The 14768-nt window shown below is 54.1% G+C and overlaps 6 protein-coding genes across 6 annotated transcripts; 2 read left to right on the top strand and 4 right to left on the bottom strand.

Annotated features, from left to right (window-relative positions):
* Positions 1-1015: 1015 nt before the first annotated feature.
* CCM_04273 (uncharacterized protein) lies at positions 1016-2174 on the top strand (the record flags this gene model as incomplete). The annotated part of the gene is made up of 2 exons (XM_006669421.1): positions 1016-1084; positions 1155-2174. The coding sequence occupies 2 exons, from the start codon at positions 1016-1018 to the stop codon at positions 2172-2174; spliced, it is 1089 nt and encodes a 362-aa protein (XP_006669484.1).
* A 515-nt stretch (positions 2175-2689) lies between these two features.
* Positions 2690-4091, bottom strand: CCM_04272 (serine/threonine-protein phosphatase PP2A catalytic subunit; the record flags this gene model as incomplete). Its single annotated transcript, XM_006669420.1, has 6 exons — positions 2690-2712; positions 2763-2812; positions 2864-3470; positions 3532-3637; positions 3700-3741; positions 3936-4091. The coding sequence occupies 6 exons, from the start codon at positions 4089-4091 to the stop codon at positions 2690-2692; spliced, it is 984 nt and encodes a 327-aa protein (XP_006669483.1).
* Positions 4092-5014: 923 nt separating this feature from the next.
* On the bottom strand, positions 5015-7148 carry CCM_04271 (exocyst complex component EXO84; the record flags this gene model as incomplete). Its single annotated transcript, XM_006669419.1, has 3 exons — positions 5015-5366; positions 5404-6887; positions 6948-7148. The coding sequence occupies 3 exons, from the start codon at positions 7146-7148 to the stop codon at positions 5015-5017; spliced, it is 2037 nt and encodes a 678-aa protein (XP_006669482.1).
* A 573-nt stretch (positions 7149-7721) lies between these two features.
* CCM_04270 (mitochondrial import receptor subunit tom-20) lies at positions 7722-8501 on the top strand (the record flags this gene model as incomplete). The annotated part of the gene is made up of 4 exons (XM_006669418.1): positions 7722-7782; positions 7886-8143; positions 8222-8322; positions 8376-8501. 4 exons carry the CDS (start codon positions 7722-7724, stop codon positions 8499-8501), a joined length of 546 nt encoding a protein of 181 aa, XP_006669481.1.
* Positions 8502-8966: 465 nt separating this feature from the next.
* Positions 8967-11340, bottom strand: CCM_04269 (flavodoxin and radical SAM domain protein; the record flags this gene model as incomplete). The annotated part of the gene is made up of 2 exons (XM_006669417.1): positions 8967-11236; positions 11289-11340. The coding sequence occupies 2 exons, from the start codon at positions 11338-11340 to the stop codon at positions 8967-8969; spliced, it is 2322 nt and encodes a 773-aa protein (XP_006669480.1).
* Positions 11341-12229: 889 nt separating this feature from the next.
* On the bottom strand, positions 12230-13048 carry CCM_04268 (cysteine dioxygenase; the record flags this gene model as incomplete). Its single annotated transcript, XM_006669416.1, has 3 exons — positions 12230-12351; positions 12424-12733; positions 12764-13048. The coding sequence occupies 3 exons, from the start codon at positions 13046-13048 to the stop codon at positions 12230-12232; spliced, it is 717 nt and encodes a 238-aa protein (XP_006669479.1).
* Positions 13049-14768: the final 1720 nt, after the last annotated feature.

The raw sequence follows: 14768 nt of genomic DNA, 5'->3' as shown, positions 1-14768 counted from the left end.
AGATAATAAGCTTGGTAATGGTGTTGCAGATGCCACGTTTTCCGAGTATGGAATCAAAGATGAATGGCTTTTGCGAGTGATGCAATTTGTCAGAAATCATCAGAAACCATGTTTCTCGTGATGAAGAGTCAACTTTGTCAGCAGTCACATTCTAGGCCAAGATGGAGTACTCGCGCTCAAATTGTCGCGAGCATGGTAGTCATCGGCCTCTAGTGAGAAAATAAGGTACAGCAAAAGCTTAGATGGTGAGTGTTGCAGGTCTTGGTATTCTGCAGTCAGACTCGAGTACGTTGCTGGCACAACGTGTAGCTGCGCATCTCGCGCTGTCTGGGGAGTCACATCTCACAAGGCAACAATATATCAACGGGTCCTCCATCTTGCATGTGAGGATCCCCTCCCACCCTCATCATCGCCAGCCCCAAACCACTTGGCCAAGGAGCAAACTTGCGATCCGTGGATATAAGATGACAAACGCCGTGATAGGGCTAGCTGAAATGTATCGGCCGCTCGGGGCTTAAAACGCCGACCAAGAGCGAGCCTTCTCTCTGTACCAGGCGTCCCCACTTTTTCTGGGCTAGCCTCGCTCTCTTCGCGCACCGTCCGTGGATGGTGAGCGTTGGGCGGTCCATCGTCTGCGTCACAATGCCAAAGCTAGCTGAACCATAAAACATATAAGCTTAGGCCCTTGGTGCAACTGAAATCCGAATGCTAATTCTCCTTCTCCTCAATCCCATCAACTATTTTCGAGCAATTATCTTGGCCGATCGCTTCTCGGATCAGAATTATAGTCTCGGCGCCGGCTCCATTGAACAAACGCTCCAACGCCCTCGCCCGTTTGACGATTTCCCCGACTTACACGCAACGGCGCGCGTGACCAACGAAACAACTCTGGCGGCGAGAACATAATCAACCATCGCCAACTTCCCCGGCTGGGGCCTTTTTGTCCTTTTCAGCAGCGTCAGAAGCACTGCACGCCGCCACGCACATTCTCTTGTTCTTTCCCACAACTCGCAGAATGTCGTCCTCGTCACAGTCAAGCCAGGGCGGCATATCGCCGCAGATGCTGGAGCAGTTGAAGCAACACGTGCGTGCAATTCACTCCCACTCCCACACCCATCCCTCGAAAACAAGGAACTAACTGGTATCTTTCCCAGGGCCCTCCGTACCCTCCCACCGGCGCTGGCCTCGGCGGCCGTCCCACCGTCGCCGTCGACGTCCCCATCTCGGCCGTCTTCATCTTCCTCTTCATCCTCTCCGCCGTGCTCAACATGACCATTCTGCAGCGCAACCAGCGCCGCGGCCACAAGTTCGTCCTCTCCGGCCTCCTCTTCGGCTTCAGCATGGCCCGCATCACCGCCAACGTTATGCGCATCGTCTGGGCCACCCGGCCCGCCAACGCCTCCATCGCCATCGCCGCCAGCGTCCTCACAAACGCCGGCGTCGTGCTGCTCTTCGTCGTCAACCTCCTCCTCGTGCAGCGCCTGCTGCGCGCCTACCACCCGCACTTTGGCTGGAGCAGGCCCGTCAGCCTCGCTTTTCGCTTCCTCTACTTTTCTATTGCCGCCGCCATCATCATGGTCATTATCGCCGTCGTCTACAGCTTCTACACGCTCGACGTCAAGGCCCGCATGCGCATCCGCGAGGTCCAGCTCACCGGCGTCGTCTTCCTCGCCGTGCTCGCTTTCCTCCCCATCCCCATTGGCCTCGCCGCCGGCCTCGTGCCCGGACGCTACCCGCGCGACCCCTTTGGCCAGAGCCACCCCCAAGGCCGCGCGCGTTCGCTACGCTTCAAGCTCATCCTCGTCCTCACCACCTCGGCGCTGCTGAGTCTCGGCGCCTCCTTCCGCGCCGGCACAGCCTTTTTCCAGCGCCCGGCGAGCAATCCGGCGTGGTTTCATAGCAAGACCTGCTACTACTGCTTCAACTACACCATCGAGATCGTCTGCGTCTTCACCTACGCCCTGCTACGCTTCGATCGCCTCTTTCATATCCCCGACGGCAGCAGTGGCCCCGGCCATTACGCCGGCCGCGGCGTCGCTGACCAGCCGGAAAAATCTGGCCGCTTCGAGGAGCCCCTGGACAGCGAACGGCCCCCGACCGCCTCTGAGCAGCAAGAACAGGAGACCAGGTGGGACGCGCAACTACGAAGCGAGCTGCAACACCAGGCTGTTTAAAAGCTGGCAGACGTGTGTATACATTCCTTCTTGCTTTGAATTTATAAGCAGCGTGTGTTTCATGGACCGAAAATGGGCTATAGAAATTGCTAGACTATACTTTGATAGACCATGTACGAGATAATTGTGCCATCGTCATGGTTAGTGCACTTTTCACCGAGGGATCATTCATAAACGTTCTAGTGCTTATCGCTGTCAACATCGCCGCTTTTCAATTCCGAGATATAGAAAGGCGTTCTTCTTTTACGTCTTTTACTTCCCTTGTTTTCCTCTTTGCAACATCTATACAACGCGTCGTCGGCCACCTTGTAGTTCAAGCAGCTGTCAACCGCCTTGTTGCCCAGTTCCGACAACTCCTATCCCACACAAATGGCAGAGCTGAACTCGCTGCCAGTCTGTCACACATTGCATACATTACGGGAGCCTATGTGGCAAGTCTAGCACGTCTATTCCTTCTACCGAGGTACAAATACCCAGTGCAAGGTTGTTTTGCGTTTTGATCCAGCGCCACAAGATTAGAGGAAGTAGTCGGGTGTTCCTACGTACGGTCAGCATAATTAATCTACTTGGAAGGCGGGAAATACGTACTTCTCGAGACCATTGGCTCTCCGGCTCTTGGGCATGGGTCGAATTGCAAGCTGCAAAAAGGTCAGTGTTCGTCAACAAGAGTTGGGATTTTGCAGACATACAATGTGTATTTCAGATGTTCGTCAATTTCCATGATAGCCGCTTGGTTACCGCATCGGTAGCAGTAGTTGGGAGCGGAGAAGATGGTGACGACGTTGCGATCTTGCGACCAGTTGTAACCCTCCATAACGAGTTGATGCGCGCGTGCAATCAACGTCAACCCATTGTTATGATTGAATGCTTCTGAAATATCTTGGCCAAAGGTGTAACCGGCACCACGCGGCGAAATTCCCCATCCACATCGGTCGTCGGGGTCTGACCAGAGCAGGTCGCACATCGGACCCTCATGAGGCACTTCCTGGATACGGTCCAAAGCTCGAATGTTATCCAAGGTGTCGATGCTAGGCGAGAGTCCACCGTGGAGACAAAAGATTTGGTTGTCAATGAGGGCAGTCAACGGCAGGTAATCGAACAGGTCGGTAAAATATTTCCAGACGTTGGCATTGCCGTACTTGCGTAAACACTCGTCGTAGAAGCCGTAGACTTGAGTGATTTGACGCGACTCGTGGTTTCCGCGAAGAATGGTGATGCGCTGCGGATGTCTGATCTTGAGAGCGACAAGCAGGGTCACTGTCTCGACGGAGTAGTAGCCTCTGTCGACATAGTCACCTATGGCGCGGAGTCAGTCAGGGTCGTCGCAGGTCAAGAAATGCATCATCACTCGACATACCCATGAACAGATAGTTTGTATCGGGGTTGGGACCACCAATCTTGAAGAGCTCCATGAGGTCGTGGAACTGGCCGTGGATGTCGCCACATACGGTAACGGGGCATTTCTACGCAATTGTCAGCTTCGCGACCACGGGATGCATCCCTCGCGTCGGAACCATCAACTTACGACCGGCTGAACGTTTGATTCTTCTTGTAGTATTTCGCGGGCCTGTTTGGGGATCACTGGTCAGCCACTCAACGTCTGGGCGGTCACGCGAGAAAACGTTGCAGATTCGGCGCGCTAATATCGTATCGTTGGCGAAAGCCACCAAACGCTCGCAAGAGCCATCGCGAGCAAGGCAGACAAGGGGGGTCTCCATCTGCGTCGCGTTATGCGGGCGGCAAAATGGGAATTATTCTTACCTTGTCGCAGAGTCTCTGGACATCAGCCTCGGCAAGCTGCTTGCAGGTCATCAAGCTCTCAATCCACCCGTCGAGCGTGGGAATCGTGGCGGGCTCCTGCTGAACGGGCGACACTTCGGCGGGTGCCCTTCCCACGTCCTCCATATTGGTATCCATGGTGAAGGTAGGAAATAAAAGTCTGGTGGTGTCGAAGCGCTAGGTAGAGGGGCTTTGCGATGCTCGAGAGGTACAAACGTGGGAGATTTGCTCCTTGTCACGCCGACTGTTGCTCTGTGTCCGTGGCGGTGGGGTAAGCCAAGGGGGGGAAAGGCTGGTGGCTGCTATGCGGGAGAGGAAAAAGGTCGCAAGTGCACGGCAGCGGGGGTTGCGGTGCAGATAAGATGGAAAGAGGCGCGCTGTGGTCACGGGTGCGACGGTCGTTGGTTGTGCGTTGTGATTCAGCGGTCGCGAGGATGCGGGATGGAAGAAATGTTGTTTTGTGTTTTGTGATGATGCTAGGGGAGCCTCGATGGGCCGGGGAGTGGGAAGTGGGAGGGAGGAGGGGGGGGGGATCCGGGCGGGAGGAGAGAGCTGCAGCAGCCGCAGCAGCTGCAGCACAGACAGCTGCACGGGAGATTACAGGGCGGCTTCGCTAATTTCCACTCTGTAAGCGCTGGTGTTGCAGCGGTAGTGGCCACCAGCACCTGGCACCTGGCAGTGGTACCTGGGTACGGTACAATCTTGTGGCCACCATCATGAACCACTCAAGACAACGTTCGTTCATTCCCGCATCTTGACTTGCCGGCACATTTGCTACGTAGGTACCTATGTACAGGCTACTCTGTTCAATCCCGATTCTTGAACAATGCTCTTCCCGTTTGTTCCATCGCTGCCAGTTCTTTGTCTGGGTTGGGCACTGCGTCATTGCTTCCCCACCCAGACGCAGCAACATACAACTTGGTCCTAGCTGCCCAACACAGCATACAGACAGGTTGTCACTGTCCATCGCTGATTCTCGGTCATGTAGTCTCAGTTCATCGTGAATAGTTGTAGCATTATCGTAATACAATTTCATACCCGTGCCCATCGCGCATATAGCTTTATGTCGATATCAATCCAAGTCCCGTAGGTGGTGGCGCCGTCTCCCAAAGCACATCCCGTCCCACGAGATCCTGGAAATCAAGCCCGACAGCAGAGAGCTTCTTCGCATGTTCCTTTGCTCTTTCCATGCATTCTGTCCATGCTGGGCCACCACGCTCTGTGCTACTGAGCTGCCTAGCCAGAATGGCATTGAACGCCTCGACCTCTTGCTTAGCCCACTTGACGCACGCGCTCATCATCGGTGGTGGGAAGCAGGCTTGGAAACACAAGACTGTGTTGTGAATAATGGTAAAGTAGACGTACGACAACTGCCAGATGTATAGGTGCAAGTCTCCCTGGAAGATGCATTGTCTGTAACCCAATGTTAGCTTGCAGTCCGATACCATACAGCCGCTTGACTGACCTTGAACGTTTGTGGATGGTAGCACTTCTCGCATCTAAGTAAGTTTCCCTCGCTCTGTCATGATACCCCAGCCTCGTCAGCCAGGACACGTTCCGCTTTGTCTTCATCCTTTCGTTGTGCGTGGCATCAAGCTCGCGAATGACAATGTCGCCTAGGCGGCTGCACCGCTCATCCACTTTGAAGCTGATAAAGTCCTGCGCCACCGCGTTACTCTTGAGCCCTCTCGATAGGCTCTTGAGCTTCTCCACGCCTGCCACTGCAGGCTCAAATCTCTGCATTGCAATGTTAATGTCCAGCTCATCCATCTGGCTCTCCACCCAGCGCAAGTTTTGTTGATTGCCGTCGACCTCGATGAGCATATCCTTAATGTCAGACAGAGTCTCGAGAAGCTCCGTCTTTTGCAGTAAGCCGGGGTCTCGCGAGGCAAAATAGTTGATTGTCTCCTTGGCCTTGTTGTTGGCCTCCATTTCGTACTCTAGACCCTTGCGGAGCTCTTCAACGGCCTTGCGCACATTGAGCAGCAAAGCCTTTTTGGAGTCATCATCTGCCTTTTCGGTCCGGTAGATGAACGACTCTTGCCCGCCACCTCGTACCATGATGGCGTCGGCAAGCTTATTGCGGCCACCAGACGACGAGTCTCCGGTGCCTGGCATGTCAATGACCTCGATATCGAGCAGCGGCCAGCACCGGTCGGCAACGAGCTTCAACATGGGACCTCGCGCGTCCGCGTTGGGCGCATCCATCTTGCGCTTCTTCCGAGAGGCGATGAGTAGGTGGTCGTTGAGCAAAAATATCTGCATGGCTCTACGAGACTTGTATGTGGCATTGTCGAGCTCAACCCACGGTCCAGCGTTCTGCACGACGTGACGCCCAGATGAGCTGGGAAGAAATTTCTGCGAGCCTTCGACATTCTTGTACAAGGCCTGCAACTGCGAGTTCCAGAGCGCGCTTCGGTCTGCCACAGAGCTGCGCTTGTCTCGCTTGCTCAGCGCCGCCTGGCCTGGGATGCTCGCAGGCTCGTCATTTCTGGCAGTCGCGGATCGCAACGCCGTCGTGTTTGTCTTGAGCTCCGACATGAGGTTACGCAGCGTCCGCATTTCGCTTTTGAGCTTCTCTGCCTCTTTGCTGATCTTGATGAATTGCGTGCGGTTCTGTAGTAGATTCTGTTGTAGGTCGGATCCGGCACGAATCTTGAGCTTCTTTAGGCTGTCTTCAAACTCGCGGATCTGACCATCAGTAGCATCGCCAAGCACAGCTGCCACATACTGGTCAGGAACGAGGGCGGGGTCGCGCAGAGCCTTGATATCTATCACAGGTGCAGCGCCAGCTCGGGATGGGGGTGGACGTCGATCTTTTTGTTCGTATTTCTCCATAGATGGTAGTGCCGGTACGGAAGGGATTGGTCCGTCTAAGTCAACCGGGGTGTTATTGAATCGTGTCGAGTATCGTTGTTTCACCAGGTCCGACGTCTACCACCCGTGTTAGTCCGTCAAAGTAGGCAGCAACCGTTACAGCGGCGTCTAGAGTACCTTTCCACCGGCCATTGGCGGTGGTCTTAGTCGAGGCCGCGATGGCTGATCGCTGGTCGAACCAGGAGGGGCTGGGATGGCGCCCATGGCCGAGGCATCTTGGAGAGGTATGGGATTGGATATTTGTCGCGGCGCGCTGATGGTGGGTTTCGCCTTGCGCTTGCCGCTTCGCAACGAGATTTTGCTGCGTTCTTCCGACATTGTGGTAGGAGAGGAAAAGATTCGGCGCGCGCCGAAAACGATGTAAGAAAGAAGAGGTCGCGCAGAGCAGGGTGTTTGTCGTCGAACCCAGCTGCGGCGAGGCTGGTGGTGAATTGGTGATGCAGCTTGAGGTGATGCGGGCGTCAGATACAGTGGACTACTTCTCTGTAATTCGCCTGGAGCCACTGTCAGCGCCGCCGTTTGCCAGACCTGGCCCGTTTCCCGAACTTCTGCCGGTCACCCCCAAATTCCAGCCTGGCACCCCTGAGACTCGGACACGACTGTGCTCCACGCCTGAGCCGACGGCCACAAGCGCTCGAGCTACCGAGCTACGGCAAAAAAATTTGGCGTTCCCGGCGAGCGCATCACAGCCCAGCTTCAACCTCGAACCCGTAATATTTCCCCATTCTCCAACAACAACAGTCCATCAACCTGCGACACTGTTGCTTTCCCTTTTTGGAATACTAGCATCGCCGGGTCTCTGTCTCTCCTCTGCCATCATCCGGCCCTCTCTCAGAGACTGTTGCGCTCTTTTTAAATACCTCCCTCCCTCTCCCCCACATACAACAAACCATGGTGCAATCCTCGACCATCGTGACGGCGTCCGTCGCCACCGCTGCCACTGCAGTCGTCGGTATGTCTGGGTTCTCTCTTTTCAATTGGTCATCCGAGTCAATCGTCCACTCGGCGCACGACGCATCCCGCTAACCTCGTCGTTCGTCTTCCCGCCGATGCAGCTTATGCCGTCTACTTCGACTACCGCCGCCGCAGCCAGGCCGAGTTTCGCCGCGAGTTAAGACGCAACGAGCGTCTGCAGGCCCGCGCCAAGGCCAAGGCCGAAAAGGAGGAGGCCGAGGCGTCCTCGCAGAACCTGCGCGTCACCGTCAAGGCCCGCGTCGACGAGGCCAAGGAGGAGGGCTTCCCCCAGGGCGTCGAGGAGCGCGAGGCCTACTTTAGCGAGCAGATCATGGCTGCTGAAGTCATGAGCTCCGACCGTAAGCTCAAATTTCGACATTCCGGAGACTGAATAGGGTTTCCCGTTTGGCGCATTACTAACAAGCTTTCTTCCGCAGCTTCCAAAGCTATTGACTCGGCTCTTGCTTTCTATAGGGGCCTCAAGGTCTATCCCAACCCCGGTGACCTGATCAAAATCTACGACAGCACTGTTCCCAAGGTACGCTATTCTCTCAGTTGATTGACTGGTGCGCGCGCTGATAATTTCGCTAGCCCATATTGGACATCCTCGCCGAGATGATCGCATACGACTCCAGCCTCGATATCAGCGCGGTGCCCTCTAGTGCTGGCCCTGGCGGTATCAACCTTGGCGACATCCCCAACGTCGGTCTCGACTAAATGTATTTCGACTCGAATTCCTCCGCAGGGAGGGTGTAATATCCGTGGTGTTATCCTGGGCATGCATGACAACCCGGCTTTTAATGGGCGGCACGCGAGAACTCAAGCCGCACGAACCAAGGTTCCGTCTTGATCCTCGTGTTCTTCGCAACGACCAAATTTTAAACCTCGAAAATTCCAAGGCCAGCCGACCGAGGCTCCGGCCTCAGTGTACCATATCATCCTTCTTTTAGGCTTCAGATAGAGCTTTGTGTAAACAGTGTACGGTCAGAGATGCCGCTGTGGGCTTTATAGGAAAGGCAGCTACGGTAGCATCTCCAAATAAAATTATGATCCACGATTGATCTGAAGCGAGTGTCATGGTCCTCGCGAGCCTCACGCATATTGGCATGTGACAGCCGCGTGACATGTACAACGGGTAATGCTCATTCCATTCATGTATTTTGATTAGATTATATCCTATGCTTACTCGGGGGCCTCGCGGATGACAATTGCTTCCTTCTTTCTTCCCTTGCGATCAACACGCTCATCACGAGGGTCGAATCCTCCATTGCCCCAGAGCGCCCACTCTGGCGTCGGCGGGCCCATGTAGTCCTCGGGCGTCCAGTCGCCGTCGGGGCCGCGCTCCTCTAGAAGCTCAAAAAAGCGGTCATAGTCAATGTGGGTGTGCCACTTGCCGTTGACGTGGAAGCGCTCACTGGCAAGCAGGACGCAGCAGCTGTGGGCGTGCTCGGCAGCGATGCCGTACGCGAGGCCCTTTTCCTGGAGGCGCTTGTCCAGCGCGCGCACGAAGTCGCAGACCTCCCAGTAGAACGGCACGTTGGACATGGTGAGTCCGGCATTGGAAGATGTCGACGTGCCGCAGTACGTGACACCCTTGATCTCAACGAAGCAGGGCAGTCCCTGCTCGATGAGCCTAGCGTAGCCCGCCGCCTCGTCCTCGACGTTGAACCCCTTGACGAGGGTTAGGCGGAAGACGGTGCGGTGCCGGAAGCGCTTCTCGCGGAGAATATCCAGGCAGCGGTTGAAGCGCTCCCAAAAGTCACGGTGCAAGGGGCGGTCAATCTTCCGCAGCGAGTCCTTGTTGGACGCGTCAATGGAGACGTAGAGCTGTGTCACAGCCTTGAGGTTGGCCAGCTCGTCTGGATGTTGTGCGTTACACACCAGGAAGGAGGAAATGCGCTCCTTGTGCAGCATGCCGAGGAATTCATTGATGTAGGGGTAAAATATGGGCTCTCCGACCAGGGAGAGCGCACAGTGACGGATCTTGAGGGCTTCCGCAAAACGCTCCGCACGAACACCTGGCACACCACGCAGCATTTTAATCTTCTTGTAGTGGTTTTCCTTGACACCGTCAAAGATCAGCTCGGGCGGGTCAACTACCCAGCGCCAAGTAGTACCAACGGGGTTGGTGCCGTGACGCCAGCAAAATACGCACTTGTTGGAGCACGAGAGTGATGGCGTTGTCTCCATGCACTGGTGAGAGTTGATACCGTATAGGGAGTATTTATAGCAGCTGCCTCGGCCACGTAGAGCCGATTTGGTCCACCGACAAATTTTGACTCCGGAATGCGATCCAACAATAGCATAGCCTTGCTTTGTGAGGGCAGCATAAGTAGGGGAGTTCTTGGCGACCATTTCCTTGACCTTGCTTTGAGCATTGCCTTTGGAGTTGTATGTGGTAAAATCAACAGCAATGGGGGCTTTGGGGTTGGCATCACCAGCTTGAGACTTGATCACGCGTCCCAGATCTTCCACGTCGTCAAGGCTGCTAGACGTCTTGCCATTTTCACGTTTTGGGGGGTTCTCCTCGTCAAAAACCACCTCACCATCATCGTAGTCTTCTTCTATCTCATCATCGCTTTCCACGGCCGCGCCACTACCAGGTACACCTTGGCCTAGGTGCCCAGTGCGGATGACGTGGTCAAAGACTTCTTCAACACCGCTTGTCCATTCGATGAAGCGCTCAGCATGGTCACTCTTCATATCACCCATGCCAACGGGGTAGGCTCTCTTGCGCGCAGTCAGCTTTGCCATCCATTTGTCCAACTCCTTGGCCTGGAAGCAGTAGCCTTCTGCCTCATCAGGCCAGCCTTCGCGATCACCAAATCCAAACACAGAGTACCCCAGAAGTGGCGAGAGAGGTGCCGTGTCAATTCGAAAGTCGTGATGCGTCTCTTGAAGATGCTCAAGGAATGTGTCATTGATAGAGTCGATGTTGTAGCTCGGTATGAGGAATAGGTAGAGGAATTGCGCCCCGACATCGCTCGTTGGGGGTGCGATAAAGTAGTCGTCAAAATCAATCTCGGTCAGGTCGAGAAGCTCTGGCGCAAGAACTGGGCGCTTGGTTTCGGCGGCAATCTGCGTGACAGACTTCTCCAGCCTTGCAATGAAATCTCGGCCAATTTTTTCCGTCTTTGTGGTAATGGAGGAGAAGAAGACAAGAACCTTGACCGGTTTGTTCAGATCGACTGGTTCTTCGCTTGTCTCGGACTTTTTGGCCACGCCGCCTTTGATCCTGCGCGGACCGGCGGCTTTGACGAGAGTCTTTTCTTGTACTTGTCGCGGGAGCACGGTATCTGAATTTTGGGGATTCGCCTTTTCGTAGATTTTGGGAATGGTTTTCAGGTCCGACTTCTCTTCGTATACGTGGAGGTAAAGGCGAAGCACAAGAAGGCCGCAAAGTGCAAAAAGAATAATGGGAGTTCGATTAGTGTGCCAGACATCGAGCAGCCCTTAGACTATTAGCGTGATATTATTTCGGAAAGGACTTATATTCGTTCTTACCATTGATGTTGAACAGAGCAGACTGCCCATATCCGCTGCCCAGAGGATCCATGGTGAAAGCAGTTTTTCGCGTGTAGTTGATGAAATGGAAGTTTAGACAGGTGCCCCGCGATGAAATAATTTTGGCGGGGCGAATCAGCAAACACCTGATAGGTGGGATGTGTGCCTATGTACAATGGGGTGGCATTCATTACCTATTCATTAATTGGATAGCATATTCTCATTACGAATCGGTCTACTGCTGTGGTATTTCTCGGCACGCACGTATTCCCTATTCACCATGCCACCTGCTCTGCTGTGTGTCCAGATTTACAACCAACAGTAACTAACTACCTACCTAGGTATATACATACCTATTTACATAGGTGCGGATCTTTAACGGCGACTGTATCGCACTCGCCAAGACTTGTTCCATGGGAGAAAATAAGAAAACAAACCCCACCTAACGACACGTCAAAAGACAAAACTATTACCTCTTCCGCAACAATATCGGCATTTGAACTTCATTTCAATAATCGGTGCCGGGTAGCCTGATGACTAATGGTGGTGTGTTTAGAAAGGGTGGGACAGAAGAACATGAGGCGTGCCCAGGCTAGGACTAGCGTCAATCACGCAATCGAGCAGCCCGCCTTTGGGTCAAGGGCTTTGCCAGACGACGACATGACCACCACCTCTTTCCCTTCTGCAACCTACTTGCACGTCATCTCGTGGACAGAGGACTCTCAGCGGTCTCGAGACGGTTATTTTTATGCCAATATGTTATGTATTTCGCTATGAAGAGACGCTGCGCTGTTGCGACTTGACTGTGCTATGGGTTTGCCCCACTCAGCTGAAAAGAGAGCAGATTCACAGGCTAATGGGACGAAATACAGGATGCACCAAGAAATCCAACAAACGCCAGCTATGAAACCGAAAAGGACCTATGCAAAGGCCGGCGTGCCTTACTCCTTGAGAAGCCTTCCATAGGCGGAGTAGTAGGCACATCCGGGAACGTGGCTACGGCGACCAGTCTTCTCATCAAAAATGTGGCAACCCTTCTTTGCTACGTTGGGAGGAGTATAGACTGGACCGAGAGGAACCTCTGTCAGCGAACCGACGACAAGTGTCAACGGAGTTGAATACAAGGAAAACTCACGGTGGAGGGAGACGGCGAAGTCGCTGCCCTTGTTGGAGACGCGGTGCAGGCCGAGCTCGTCAGCCATGTATGCGACTTGGTTTTCTTGATATGTCTTTTCTGTGATGACCTTGATAGGGCCGCTGGGTTCCCCTTCTTGGGGAAACTCGTAGCGAGTCTCGGTCAGGCTGCCTTTGAGAATTTTCATAAGGCAGTGGGCATTGCCGTGGTCATGGATTGGACTGCCCTTACCGGGCGACCAGACCAGCACAAGCTGATACGGAGATGTGTCAGTGGCGGCAAAGGGGCGGTCGGCCTGGGGCGTGATAGCCTAGGCCGGATGGAAGGGAAGCAGACATACCAAGTTGCTCTTGCCGTTGCCCTCGTCGACGAGATTTCTCGTGTAGCCTCTACTGGCATCACCGAAGGCATACTTTGCCCAGTTTCTATCACGGGCATCATACAGCTTCATGAGACGAGTGAGGAATGTAACGTCGATATCGTCCGAGGTCAACCCCGAGCAGGGGCCCAGCGCCGACTTGAGGGCGAGAACGAGCTCCTCGAAAAGGTCCTCGTCGACGCGCATGGAGTTGGGGCCATAGATGGAGTCAAGCGGCAAAGCGATGGGAAGAACATTGAGAGCCATGATGCGAGAGTGGAAAGAAAGGTTACGTGAGTATGTGTTGTGTGTGTTGCTAAACTGAAGCGAGCAGTGCGAGGAATTAACGATGTTTTGCGAGACGGACACTTTTACGCAAAGGCGGGATGATGCTGGGCAATGCAAGGTGGCGGTCACATGGGGGGGGAAGGCTACTTGCTCTTCCCTTCAGGTTCCGGGTGATAGTAAGACCGCAGTGTGGATGGTGGGGCAGGCAGGCGAGGCTTGAGGACCTTTGTGACACGAATTGCAGAAACCCGACGAGACTACCGACTATCGGCGACGGCAAATGTCCAGAGCCCGTCGAATGGCCAACGTGGCCTCGGACTTATCTGCTCGGGACTTTTTTTTTTCAGTCTATGGTGCGGCTTTTTGGGCAGAAAGCTTTTGCTTTGCCTTGACTTTTTAACTGGGCGAGAGCAAAGAAACGCAAAAGGCCAGCGGGCTCGGACTTGACTTGGGAACGAATTCTAGTTGGTTGATGGGCTGGGGGCCAAGTATGAGAAAAAGTGGATAACTGCATCCCGGTTTTCAGCGGCTACCGGTGCGCTGGCGCTGAGAGGCGTGTAGCGGACAAAGTAGCCGGAAAAGGCATAGAATTGCGCGTAGATCCATGTAGAAATGCGGCCGAGGCGATGAGAATGAGACTGGAACCATCTGTACCTCCGTTTTTTCCATCAAGATGTAGTTATCTAAAAGGATGAGGCAGAGCAGTCGGGGTCTGACAGCGGAGCAAAGTGGAGCAGTGCAAACGGCGTAGTACGGAAGGATGTTCACGCACGGTGTCGGCGCACAGTGCGATGCCGGCGGGCGGGCCAGCGGCCACAAGACGTCGCATTGTGTGGCTGGCTGTATGTATTACTCTAGTTAGAGGAATGCAGCGGAGGCTTGCATATCTTGCTCATATTAAGAAAAGAGGCATAGTGACCATGAGGCTTTTTCTTAGACTGTATCCATGTGTCAAGGCCGTGTGTTGATTGAATGTGTGTCACGACGAACAAGAAGAGATAAGCAGCGTCGCGCGGCGCGATCGATTCCGCGGGTCAAAACGTGTCATACACCAGGGACTGTCGGCAGAGGATACGACGCTGGATACCGGCCGGTCTAGGGCCGGACGAATCGCACAACGGCGGTGGATGATTTCCTGTACTTTGGTAGTTGAATCAAGGGTTTCTTGGGGGAGCACGGCGTCCACCTGGTCCGCCGAGATTGCCGTCCAAGGGTTTGTTGGTTACATGGGATGTTGCCTGAGATTTGTCGAAGCCCTACTCGTCATTGTACTTTCACTATTAGTGCTTTCCTATTGTCGGCAACAATGTTCCGCGATCCGGGATACTACTAGTATGTTGATGAGCCGAGTATAAGCTTTTATGGTCTCCCTGTACAGTCAAGCCCGGTTGGTCGCCGATTGCTCGGAGATGGCGGGTAACAAGGCAAGTCCGGTTTATCTCTAACGTGCAGAGACTCTCGGTCTATCGATTCGTTGGCTACTCGTATTACATGATTTATTCTCAAAGAAGCGACAACTCCTTGAAACATATTTCATTGTCCATCTCGCGGCTCGGGGATGGGTAACCCTGAGCCATCGGATCTCGATCCTACCAACCTACCTAGTTAACCACTTGCTAACCAAAAGCGCCCATCATGCCCCATGACTTACTTCTCTTTTTTTGGTCCCATGGCCGGGCGTCGGGTCGGCGGTAGCCTT

Source organism: Cordyceps militaris (genome assembly GCF_000225605.1).
Source record: "Cordyceps militaris CM01 unplaced genomic scaffold CCM_S00003, whole genome shotgun sequence".
Lineage (NCBI taxonomy): Eukaryota > Fungi > Ascomycota > Sordariomycetes > Hypocreales > Cordycipitaceae > Cordyceps > Cordyceps militaris.
The sequence above is the reverse complement of the archived record's forward strand: the minus strand, read 5'-3'. Positions and strand labels throughout refer to the sequence as shown.